The sequence below is a fragment of the Rhipicephalus sanguineus genome, chromosome 7, assembly GCF_013339695.2.
Source record: "Rhipicephalus sanguineus isolate Rsan-2018 chromosome 7, BIME_Rsan_1.4, whole genome shotgun sequence".
NCBI classification, from domain to species: Eukaryota; Metazoa; Arthropoda; class Arachnida; order Ixodida; family Ixodidae; genus Rhipicephalus; species Rhipicephalus sanguineus.
The window spans coordinates 119,038,174-119,050,464 of record NC_051182.1 but is presented as its reverse complement, the minus strand read 5'-3'; the positions used below and the strand labels follow the sequence as shown (position 1 = coordinate 119,050,464).

The 12,291-nt window shown below is 46.6% G+C and overlaps 1 protein-coding gene across 2 annotated transcripts in view; it reads left to right on the top strand.

Moving 5' to 3' along the window:
* The window catches only part of LOC119399796 (protein ecdysoneless homolog), a 33,108-nt gene that overhangs the window by 8,646 nt on the left and 12,171 nt on the right, over positions 1 to 12,291 (top strand). For both annotated transcript variants that reach the window (XM_037666639.2, XM_037666638.2), the window contains exons 6-11: positions 3,289 to 3,451; positions 3,903 to 4,037; positions 4,664 to 4,871; positions 6,325 to 6,421; positions 8,170 to 8,384; positions 11,899 to 11,973. In XM_037666639.2, coding sequence (XP_037522567.1) covers positions 3,289 to 3,451; positions 3,903 to 4,037; positions 4,664 to 4,871; positions 6,325 to 6,421; positions 8,170 to 8,384; positions 11,899 to 11,973 — 893 coding nt within the window. The remainder of the gene's footprint in view (positions 1 to 3,288; positions 3,452 to 3,902; positions 4,038 to 4,663; positions 4,872 to 6,324; positions 6,422 to 8,169; positions 8,385 to 11,898; positions 11,974 to 12,291) is intronic.

Below are 12,291 nucleotides of genomic sequence, written 5' to 3'. Positions count from 1 at the left end.
GAAGCCGGCAACGCTCCTACCCAGCTCACGCACTCAGGATCAAACACCCAGGGACCCTTAATGCCCACGACATCTTCTTTCATATCTCTCACATCGTTTTCCTCTTCTGGTCTCATCACTGTGCACCACATCCTGCTTGTCATCTTCTGGGAAACATCACGATGCTGCTCCATCACCTTCTTTTATATTGTTTTCCCCTTTAAACTCTGATATGTGACACTGCCAGTTCACTAATGGCATGAGCTCTTGGTGTGACATAGTGGTAGTTGCTTGGGCCAGTTGGTATATATTCATTGTTACTTATTGCGCACCACTTTCAGGACGAAGACTGAACCACACGAACACAAGCGCAACATTGCGCTTGTGTTCATGTGGTTCAGTCTTCGTCCTGAAAGTGGTGCGCAATAAGTAACAATGAGTGACATAGTGTTCATGATAGTAAAGTGGTATGTGCAGTTTTTGAGAAAAGGATTGTAAGCAAGAAAGATGATGATTATTGTTGTGTTGTGGAAGACTCTCCGAGTACGCCCTTTTAGTTTGGACTGCGAGTGTAATGCAATGCTTATCTCATATAACACTTCGGTTCTTGCGTTGTACTACCATTGGTTAATCGAAAAAAAGTTCCTTAAAGGGATACTGAACAAAATTTTCGCCGCCAAGATAAATGGCCCTATTGAAAGATTGGGTGCTGAAATTTGTTGAAACAACCTTCATTTCAGCCAGAGACTAGCAGAAAATAATGAATTTAATGCGTTTTTCGCAAATTGGCGCTTCTGGCGGCCGCGGCGCGAACTAGAGAGGAAGTGACGCAAAACCCGCCGGATACTGACCCCCCGCCGTGCTCACTGCAAAATCGCTTACCGATCGACATCGCAAGCCTCCACCCGCTGCCGCGCGCCTCTCTCAAAACGTGTTCTCACGGAGGAAGGTCGGGAAGGTGTTCTCCGTGCGTTCTCAACTGGCAGCCAACAACGCCATTGCCGCGCTCTCGGCTGTAAATTTGTTTTCTCAAGCGGAGCTTGCGCCCATGTCTACGAATTTGCCGTTTGTGTTGTGTGCTGCTACGTAATGTGAACGGTGAACCACCTGGCACAACACAGAATGCCTCAACGCAGTTCTGCGCTAGGGTGTGCGAAAAGCAGCGACGGAAGAGACAAGCCCTGTCATACCTTTCCGACAGAGCCGAAGCTTCGAAGGATATGGATTCGCGCTGCACGCCCATCGCAGCCAACGTGGGTGCCTTCAAAGCGTGACTTTTTGTGCTTCGAACACTTCGAGGATAGTGATTATGAGTCACTGTATAAATTGCTGGTCCCGGCTGCTGACCTACGTTGGGCGATGGCGGCTCGTCTGGCTCGTCGTCCTCACTGTCACTTCACGAAGAAGAAGGGTCATATGGTTGTATTTGGCGCATCTGTTTTGGAGGCCTGTCGAACTCGGAGTCGCAATCACCGCTCGTGGAACCACTGTTACTCGCACCTTGCATCCTCGTGCGCTCGCGACACGCTCGGTAGTTGTAGTGGTTTTTGAGGAAGGAGCGTCATTTTGTCTCCCATGTGGGGAAAAGGGTACAAGGCTCAGCGCGAGGGTGTTGCTCAGCGCCGCACCAGCCACCCCAAGCCACCCTCGGTTCTTGAGAGGAGAGGTGGAGAAAGGGAAGTGGCAGGGCTGGAGAGAGTGCGCCGGTTGCCCCCCTCTTGCTGGAGCATTCGACGTCATGGCCGTCGACAAGCGCACTGGCGTGCAGCCGCCACGCTCTCACAATCCACTAAAAATATGGCAAACTGCTCGAAATAGGAACAGTCGTATCGTCCGAGTCGAATGTGTTTGTGTAGCTTTTTCAAAATTTTTTCAGTATCCCTTTAAGCTCTTCAAGGATGAGAATCTGCAAAAAAAAAAAGACTGAGCTTAAGTTGCATGCAAGTTACTGTGTTGGTCACATAAAGAGTAAGACGAAGTGAAAAGATCGTGGCAGGGAGGCTTATTCTATTCATAAAATGTAGCAGTTTCATCGAAAAGACGAAGCACTGCCACGGATAGCAACTTACTAGAGAAGTAAGCTGGTATAAATTGCAGCAAATATCCACTTACCATGTAAAATATCCATAATACTAGTAATCCTGTCCTGCACAAGCTGATGCAGTTGCGTTCCTGCAATTTTCCTTATCCCATCACCCAACCTAACTCTGTGCCAGCCTTTACTGCATTTCCCATCCCTTGGTGTCCATTCCGTCTTGAAGAAGGATTAAAAGCAGAACCTCATTTAGCGCTGCCAAATTTTGGCCTTGTCTTATTAAATAGTGTGTACCTGCCCATCTGAATCATGAAATTGTTATTAGTTATTAAATTTTGCAGCATTCCTCAAGCTGGTTCATACCTTGTTGAAAGGTTGGCTCCTTGACCAAAGATTTCTCGTGGCCATTACTTGTTATTGTATTGTTAGGAGCATGAAAAACATAGTTGCATTGCTGAAATGTTGGCTGTCGTGACATTTCCTGTTCCATGACTTTTCTTTAGATCAAGCCTCCATTGTTTTTTGAGCCTATGTTTTCTTTAGTAAGTAATAGCAGCAATATAAGTTTGTCAAAATGAACTACAGTCACTAACCGATTTTCCGGACTCTCAAGGGGCCGAGAGAGCGTCTGGAAAATCGGGCAGTCTGCAAAAATGAATTAGCACAAAAAAGTCACTTTACCAAGTGGCTTGAAAAACTGGTCAGTCTGTTTCTGCGGGGCGCTACGTTGCCGCACCAACTCTTCATCGTCAGTCGGTTGTAATTTCCTCGCTTCTAAGTTTTTGTCAGAAAGGCGGACCAGGAAGGTGGTGTCGGCACCATTGGTAACGACTGGCGATGAAACCAGGATTGGTTATTGAGGCGGTAACGCAAACCGCACAACTGGCTGCATGTGGCACTGTAGGTGACTGATGAGTATTATTGATGAGATCAGCTGACAATACGCATGCAATGCGGATTCGAGGCTGCAGAGAAACAAGATGGCAGCGATGTTGCGTGTGTTTTCTGTGGTTTTCGGTAGCTTTTGACTCGCGATTGGAAGAAAAAAACCCGTAAAATCGAATGAGATGGGTTTCAAATGTCTGGAATTCTGGTTGGCGTTACACATTGACTCTGTTGAGTGCGTGACGGTGTCATGGCAGAGTCCAAATATTGAGGCAGGTCTGAAAACTAGAGTGTCCCGAAAACCGGTCAGCAACTGTAGAACTATAAATGTGTTATTTGCCTGCGTTTTCTGTCTTCACATTTTTCGTTTTTACTAATCGACGCTGCAGGCACTTCCCACCCGAGACACGCGTGATGGCGGAGGTGTGCTTCACCCGTTGCCTCTACGCTCAGCTGCGGCAGCAGCGCTTCACCCCCGACCGGCGAGTTGGCTGGAACATGCCACCCCCTCACGCTCCCGAGTTCATTGCCCACGACCTAGGCCTCAAATTGGTGAGCTAGGCGAGATTACCCCAATTTACAACATTCCTTGTTCCAGCTTTGACTGATAGACGAATTGAATAGCTTGTCGTCTTCAAGGTGCCGCAGCACATCTCTCATGTTCCCCTGGAGCTAAAAATTTTAGTGATGCTCTACTAGTGTGGATTTTTTGAAGAAAGGATAGGTTAAATTATAGTTTGGTTTTAAAAAAGTAAAGTCCGGCCAACCACGCCACGCATGAGGAGGTTGTCGACCTGAGACTGTTTGTTCGACGGTTCTGACGACTATTGAATTCTGTGCTAATAAACGCATGTGCACACATTCAACTTTTTTTTTTACTGAACACCAAAAGTTAGCCTGCCTCATATTCTCACTTGAATTTTCATGATTTTAGGTTATCTCTTTGGATTTTACAGTAGTTTCCATCTCACTAAGTGGCGGGTGCCCGTCTTTACCTTGTTAGGCTTGCGGGCTGGAGATTCTGGCTGCCGGGTCGGACAAGACGACCTCCAACGGTGAACCCGACCTTGTCGAGCTTGGCGATGACGTTCGGTGGAAGCGCTTCCTCAAGAGCCTCAGCACCAAGGGTTACTTTCAGGTAGTGCATCATTATCCCTGTCATCATAATTTATATCGTTAGCATCTTTATTACGGTCACTGTCTTCTTTGCCTCGTTAGGGAGCGGATATATCCAGTGCCAGGTTGTTTGGGTGCCAAAAGTTCTTGCATTTGACTCTCTTTTAGCCGTTACTCTGGCTGTCATTTTAGGGGACAGCACTGTTAAACTTTTTTTTTTTTAAATTTTAGATCGATTTTGGTGAAGCTTGGTGAGTTTATATATACGTGTGTGCTGATTTCGAATGGGCAGTTATTTTTTTAGTATAATCTACAGATGTTATAATATAAAATATTTCACATGCCTTTTGGGGAGCAAGGTTTTTTTCCTAAACTGAGAGAGCTACAAAGTAAATCAGCGTATCTCTGGAATCTGGAATCTGAATGGTACACAGAACAAGAATGGATGTTCCGAACCCTTTTGAACAAAAGTTATATGTTGATCATTAGCAAGCGAGTCTATATCAAGCTGGGATTTTCCTCACGAATGTTCAACATAGCATAACTTCTGTTCAAATGGGTTTGGAACATCCATTCTTGTTTTAATGCATGCGTTCTGATTCTGATTTTAATTTATACATTCTTGCTTGTTACATCTCTTGATTGCAGGGCGAACTGGAAGGGTCTAAGTTGTACCACAGCCTGCTTCAGCGCGCCCGCGAGTACTTTGTGCAGACGGTCGCTGCAGCGGAGGATGGGGAGAGCGAGCGCCGCGGAAGGTGCTCGGCTCGCGCGCGGGTCTCGCGCCTATTGCGGCAGCTTGACGTCAACGTCGAGAAACTTCGCGAAGAGGGCGAGAATCTGGGAGAGCCAGATGGTGAGTGTCCGAACCTTGCACGCCCCGAATGTAGTCGAGTGGGTGACTGCCTCCACACCATATGAACACGAAACAGCTGCAGTGGTTCAGTGGGATAATGTGGCGTTCTGCTGTGAAGTGCGAGGCCACAGGTTCGTTTCCTGGCAGTAGTGGCCCTTATGGACTTACGTAGCAAGGTTTTCGCCTTTCAGGTCTTTTTAAGGTTATAATATTCTCAATAGGGATGAAGCATGTTGGTCGCAGAAACCCCAGAACTAAATTTTGCGATAGTTCTATTGTATGAACACTCTTGGAAGGTTTCTGCCATCATTGCATGTTCTATGTAAAGTCCAAATCGAGAGCATGGCCCCGCGCACCTTATGTTCCACGCGCGAGTATTAGCACACGAGCGCTGGGGACAAACGTGGCGGAAGCATAGGTGAGACGAGCCGACCATCTCCACTGCGCATTGCGCGCGTGCGATAACATCGCCTCGCATGCAAGGGCAGCCATTGATGGCTCCTCAAGGAGACAGGAAACGCCCCGCCCGTCTTTCGTTGGGCAGGAGGCTGCGTCGCTTGGGCAACAACCGCGAACTTCTATCAAAAAGGTGCCGGTCACGGTTGCGAGCCTGCCGTGTGCGCTATCTCGACCGACATCAGTAGACGGCTCATATACATGCTGTGCACTCACCGCTTACTTCGCGTCACGGAGCAAGAAACATCTAGGAGGTGTAACTCCACTATATCAAGTGACTGGATAATGTCACACTCCCAGAGAGCCACAGCATGCTGGCGCCATCTGGCAGCAGACAAGGAAATTGCCACTGTTGTGGTTGCCAAGGGAACCGGTTGCGCATGTTTTTCCCATACCACCGCAGCCACAAAGCGCGTTCGACCGCGTTCGTTTCTTGCTCCGTTGCCACGGACTCCTTGAGTAAGCTGGCAGAAACTGATGCTTAAAACAAAAAAGAAAAAGAAAAGTTGCGTGCCTGCTAATGGGAACGCCGCTGCCGTCTGTTCACGAACGCTGCCAAAGGGCACTTGGGTGTGCTCACGATTTCTTTTTTTCGTGTTTTGTTTTGCTGCTCTGTGTTTGCGGCTCCATGCTGCAAGGCACTGCCAGTTGAAGTGCCTCTGTCGGCGCATGCTATTTTTGTGACATTATCTGGCCACTCGCAGACGCCTGCTCTAATGGGAGTTTCACCTCCTAAATATTTCTCGCGTCATGCTTCGCGTTGAGAGAACAGACAGCCCGTAAACTGTTTCACTTCCTGGAGCGGCTGTATATTTGCTTAAACCAGCGTTTTGTAGAGCTACTCGAGATCTGTTCCAAGAGAATTAGCGGCTAGCCTTACTTCTTATAACATTCCAATATGTTGCTATCACATTAATTGCTTTGTCCTTGCAGCAAAACTGAGATTTTTTTACAATCTAAGTGGTAATTTCTCGAACGATCGATTTCTGATTGGCAGACGAAAAATGGATGGAGGTGACACCTCAGGATTTGGATCGCCTGCTCGAGGACTACTCTTCCCGGAGTTCTGGAGGAGAGAAACTCAAGGGCACAGAGTGAGTGCTCAAACGCTATCCTAAGGAGTCGGGATTAAGATTAAAACATCATGCAAAAGTTAAGGCAAACGCCTTGTATGTCTCATGAGCCGAAAAATCCGACAGTGATGGTGTCATGACAAGTGGTGCGAAAAGTCTCATCGTGCTCAAGTGAACGAATGAAGTCAGTTATGTTGTATCAAAGCTAAAGTGAGTTCAGAGTGTATCGAAGTACATCAATGTTAATGAAGGGAATTACAATGGATTAAGGGGACCGACAACTGATTTTTCTCGACCCCTTTTTTTTACGGCACGACAGAAAGCTCACCCTTTGCAGTGTTTGTAGCTGCAGTAGTTAATCTCAAAAGCACGTAGTTATTTTACAAGCAGTATTTTTCGATCTGAAAGGCTCTAAACATGGACGCACCCTTCTTCCAGCAACGCTGAGAATTGATAGCGATGCCGCCAGCCCTTCTCACGATTTGTGAAAGCTATCGTTGTTCCTGTAACTATGCTTGACCACCTTTATTTATAGCTTTTTAACTATTTTTGAAAATAACAAGCTGTTACAATGAGATGATGTGCCATTATACACCTTCCCTGTATTTGTACCGCGTTGTGTGCGCATGCGTCCACGGTAGCCTGCGCCTTCGTCATGGGTGGCTTGTCCCGGCATCGTTACTCTCTTGATGCACGAGCCAAGCCAAGTCATCAAAACGTCACTACGCGTATGCGAGGCCACACCGAGTAGCAGCGCGCGTCATTTCTGAGACCAGGTGTAGGTAGCAAAACTATGTCCCTCCAAAATTTTAGCGACCTGGAAACTGCGTGCACGGTTGCATGAGCACGCTGAAAAGTTGCTCAAGATGCGCTGACGAGCATGCGATCATTACGTTACATGAAAGCAGCGCCACTTTAATGCATACTACTAACGCAGGCCTATATGTACATTTTTATGGAGCACTACCTTTTAATATAAAGAAACGAACAATATTTCAATACTAACAAAAAAAACATCGATCACGTACAGCAATCAACGGTCACGTGGCCGGGTTTATCAGATCGTTCATGTTTTTGCCGCCAGAGGTGCCACAGGTAATTTTTCGCGACTTTCAGTTAAGAAATAAAAATATAAATCCACCTCTCACAAAAAAAAAACAGGGTTGGTTTGAGTCAATGCGACGGACAATCTTTCCATCACTGGAGTCATCTCATTTCAGTTGTCAGTCCCTTTAAGGTGGATCAATGTGTGCCTGATCACTGTGACTGATCAACAGTCAAATGAAGAGAATTGCAGTGGCTTAGGGTGTGGATTAAGTTGGACTAAGCTTTTGCTCTAAGTCATCTTAGTGCTAGTTAAGACATCAGTAGATGACACACCCCATAGATTTTCTTTTTACAATATTCCATTTTTATGTAACGGCCAGTGCTGCCTACAAAGGTCTTTCTCACATCTCGCATTCACAACCAAAAAATAATGCATCACGCTGAAAGTTTAAAAATTTTCTTGGAGTCACTGACCTTTAGTCAAGCCTCATCGTCTCTTCCCTTGGGTGTCTGTGCGACACACAAAAAATTTTTATTTAGTCTGAAATTTGGTGTTCTATGACATGAAAGAGCATACACTCGGGCATATTCGTAATCCGTAGTAACATTTTTTAATGCGCCAAAGAGCACAAGACGAAAGATATTTCACGCTGTGTTCTTCAGTATTCTAAAGAAGCTACTATTTATAACATTTTTCTCTGTTTTGACACATTTCTTGCTAGAGCCACGCACAAGAACGAAGAAACCCTTGGGAAGACAATTGCAGAGAGCCTAGATCGCTTCGTGCGTCACGTCTCCGACTACGAAGGAGCGGAAGTGCCATCGAATGCAGCGGCCAAAGGGAAGTCACAGCCAAGCGAAGCCAACAATCAAGCCAAAGGCGACGGCATTGACTTTGATCCTGACCGTTTCGTCGAGGCGCTCGGTGCTATTCTCGGTGAGTGGGTTGCCCGTCACGGTGATTCTGGGTCTGCGGTGCGCTTCTGCTGAACACACGATCGTTGAGTTTGTAAAATACCAGGCCTCTCTGGCCTCGCGTCAGTAGAAGCACAATGCGAATCCTCTCGCTTGTGGTGCATTTGGTGCAAAGGCCCAGCAGTGCTTTTTTTTAACCATGTTCACTTTAGACCTATTAGCATATCATAGAACATCGAAGAAATGGAATTAAGAAAACTAACATGCATGCAAATCCGAGTTATCAGTCAGGGAAATTTCAAAGTGGGAGTGAAGTGAGTTATGCTCTGCTCAAATGTTTGCTGTTTTAAATGCCATACTTTACTATCCCGTAACATCACAGGGCGCCGCCGTATTTGCGAAGCCTGCTTGACCCCTCTTGCGGCGCTACTTCGTGCAAACAAAAATTATACAGTGAAACCTCGGTGATACGAATCTCACGGGACCACCAAAAATATTCGTATCACCCGAAATTCATATCACCAGAAAGCATGGAAAATTAGCTTGCGACAAAAGAAAGCTGGCGTACATTTTCATTTACAGTCAACTGCCGATTTTTCGGACGCTCGATTTTCCGGACATGCTCGAAAATTCGGACACTTTCGCGGCACTGCCACCAGCCCCATAGACTTCAATGTATTACAACGTCCAAAATTTCGGACGCTGAAGCTATTCTGCGTCCGATTTTTCGGACTTTCTGCCCAAATTGCAGGTCCGAAAGGCATTATTTGAAGCCCCCACCTCTGCCGCGTCTATCATCTCGTAGGTTCGAACCAGCGCTATCGCAAGTCGATCTGTTTGAGACAGTAGCAGAGTCGGAAAGTCAGCTTTGCCGCAATGCCTATGCGTTATGGGGTGAAGCAGACCAGAAATTCAAAGGGGCCGCTATTGCGGCGCCGTGCGGCGATGTTACGGATAAGCAGCGGAAATGCACGGAGGCGTGATGGCGGCAGCTGGCAAACGCGCCAGTACGGCTTAATCGCTGACAACCCTTACAATAAACATCTTCAGTTAACTGCTCGGTAGGAATGCATAACTAGAAACGATAGGCTTGACACGGCAGCAAATGCTGCGTATCGGTGGCGATTCGGCGATGAATGTGCGCATGTTTACATGCGTACATGCATCGGGGAAAGCCGGACGAGTCGTCCGCACTTCCGCCACAGTCTTTGTGTTCCACGTCATCGTTTACAAACGCTTCATGCGAGATAGCCGTAATCTATTCCGCGCTTTGCTGTTATCAGTGGCGCTCATCACGAGATGCAAAAGTGGCGGTTGGCACGTACGTAGTTAAGCGGGGTTCGCGGCAGGTACCGAATGTATTTGCGAGAGCCTGGGCGCGCATCAAAATGCCTGATAATTGTACTAGGAGGCATTAAAGCTATTTCGGACGTGGCTGTGACGATTTGACCACTTGAGCAGAATAAAAAAGCATGAATTTGTTTTTTGGACTGCCTGATTTTTCGGACGATTTCGCAGTCCCTAGGGTGTCCGAAAAATCGGCAGTTGACTGTATTCTTTTTCAGGGCCGCAGCAACGTTAGGATGAACCCTGAATGATTGTCAGTTAAGTTTTTAGATGTCGGCAATCATACCAGCACTCGTAAATATACGGCCCGTACGTGTGTATTTAATTAATGAGCCAGGCGCGTTGTGACACACGACAGCTGTAGCCCCTTCCAAATTTTAGTATGCTTTTTTGCACGACACCGGAGTACTGCTGCAAAAGTAACAAAAGAAACGTTTTGACGCGATAGATCAAGGCCACAAAATTACAGAACTATGGTCCTGTGTTATGATTTTGTTATTGCGGAGGTGTTGGGGATGTTTTTTGGGAGATTTACAGCTGTTCCCGCACAAGTGCGACCTCAACGGTCGCGCATGTTGACGTTGTGAGGCCTGACTCCTTCGCCAAGACCGTCCTCGCCTTCTTTCGGTCCTCGTCCACCTTTCATAGGATGTCTGATGCATGAGGGAGGCACATGTAAACACAGTACAGCGACAGCATCTCGCGTCGACGCGTTTAAAAAAGAAAGCATGGCGCTAATGTCCTCTGTAATATAAACGCGAAGGCACATAAGAGCCTCAAAGATTCGCGCACGCACTGTTAGAGGCCGTGACGCGTCTCTGAAGGTTTATGGTAACCGTAAGAAAAGTGTTTTTCTTACACCATGATTCTGACGACTTGGTGGTGCGGCGTGCATGCCCATGCTTGCGTTCCCGCGCTCGCACGTGCTTGGCACGTCCTCCGCAACAGCACGGACAGCACCTCTTCGTACCTGGGTGGTAGCGTACATTCGTATCAAACGTCGCTGGGCGAAAATCGGTTCGCAACAACCGTACTCCATTACATCGCAGGCCAATGGGCCTTGGCCGGGACCAACAAAAAATTCATATCACCCCGAAATTCGTATGAGCTGTGATCGTATCACCGTGGTTTCACTGTACACTGCTGAAGTATGAAAATTGAGCATAACAGTTAGATGTTATTACAGTAAAGTTGTATCCTGAATGAAGATGTGTTTGCTATATCAAGTATTCGTTAGCGTTAGCATACCTAGGTGAGAAAGTATTTAGATTTGGTACTTTGCATCCAGTGATTTATCATATTCATGACTGTTGTCTCTAGGATTAGCGTCCCTTGTCTTGAAAAGCACCAACTACAACTTCCCGAAATTGGTTACAAGCTTCCAGTTTCTTGAGCGGAAAAGCTTACATTTTGGACACTGGCTAAATTTAATTTTTCACAGGCAACATTCTCTTACAGTCACTCGTAAGTGAGGTTTTAATAATTAGCACATTGGCGGGTATTGCGTAGATTCCTGATGTGTCACTGCTGCTATGAGGCTCGTCCTTTTAGCATTATCCTATTCTGGTGATGGTGAAGAGCTGAGCAGCCCAAAGCGTTAGGTCCTTACATTGAAGTCCTTACGGTTGATTTCTGTTAATTCGACCCTGACGAACTTGGCTGAGTACAACGAACTTGGTTGAATGACGTAAAAATGGTTTGAAATTAAGTTAGTAGCAGGTGGCGCCACATCATTAGCATTGTTGCTGCTTTGATGTTGCAGAACGCTCTAAATATGTAGCGCATTATTTGCTACATCATCACTCTATCTTTTGTGACACTGAACTGCACACGTGCTGCCCCCATGTGGTTGCGCTTGTACGGCTGCGCACACTGCCTTCTACCCTGCTTTTAAAGTGTCCACCCCTAAAAAATTTTTGGGGAGAGCCCTGGTACTCATATAAGATGCACCGTCGAGAGTCTTGAAAGGAAATGTGTTTATGCACTGGGATATATAGTACCTAAAGCACGACGAGTTGGCTATAGTTTGATGTCACCGAGTGATTCACATACGAAAATGTGCTGAAAACGCAAAGTAACATCTGTTCTTTGAATCATCCGCATATTTTATGCTGTTTTTACTACGGCTGTGTGCATCATGCCACTTTGTGGCAAGTTCATTCGTTTACTAGTGTACATGCTTTTTTCAGACTTCAAGCTTCCGCAGTCGGATGATGAGTCAAGTTCATCCATGAGCAGCTATGGAGATGAAGTTGACTCTCACGGTAAGTTTAGCCTCGAGAAAGCAGGAGGCAGGCAGCATATGGCACGACAGACAAAAATTGGGAAAATTATAGGTTGGGTGAATGAAACCAACGGCAACACTCTCGCCATGGCACCAGTACCTTGGCTGCAGTAGGCTTGGTTGAAAGAAGTTAAGGCATGCAAAGACGGGCACAAGAAAAACACTGGAGGCGTCCCTAATCTTGACTTAGGTGTCCGATAGGGGAACTCGCACATCGGTGTTCGTGCGGCCTGGTGTATTTCTTGGCTGCCGTATTTACTCGATTCTACCGTGCCCTCGATTGTAAAGCGCACCCGTT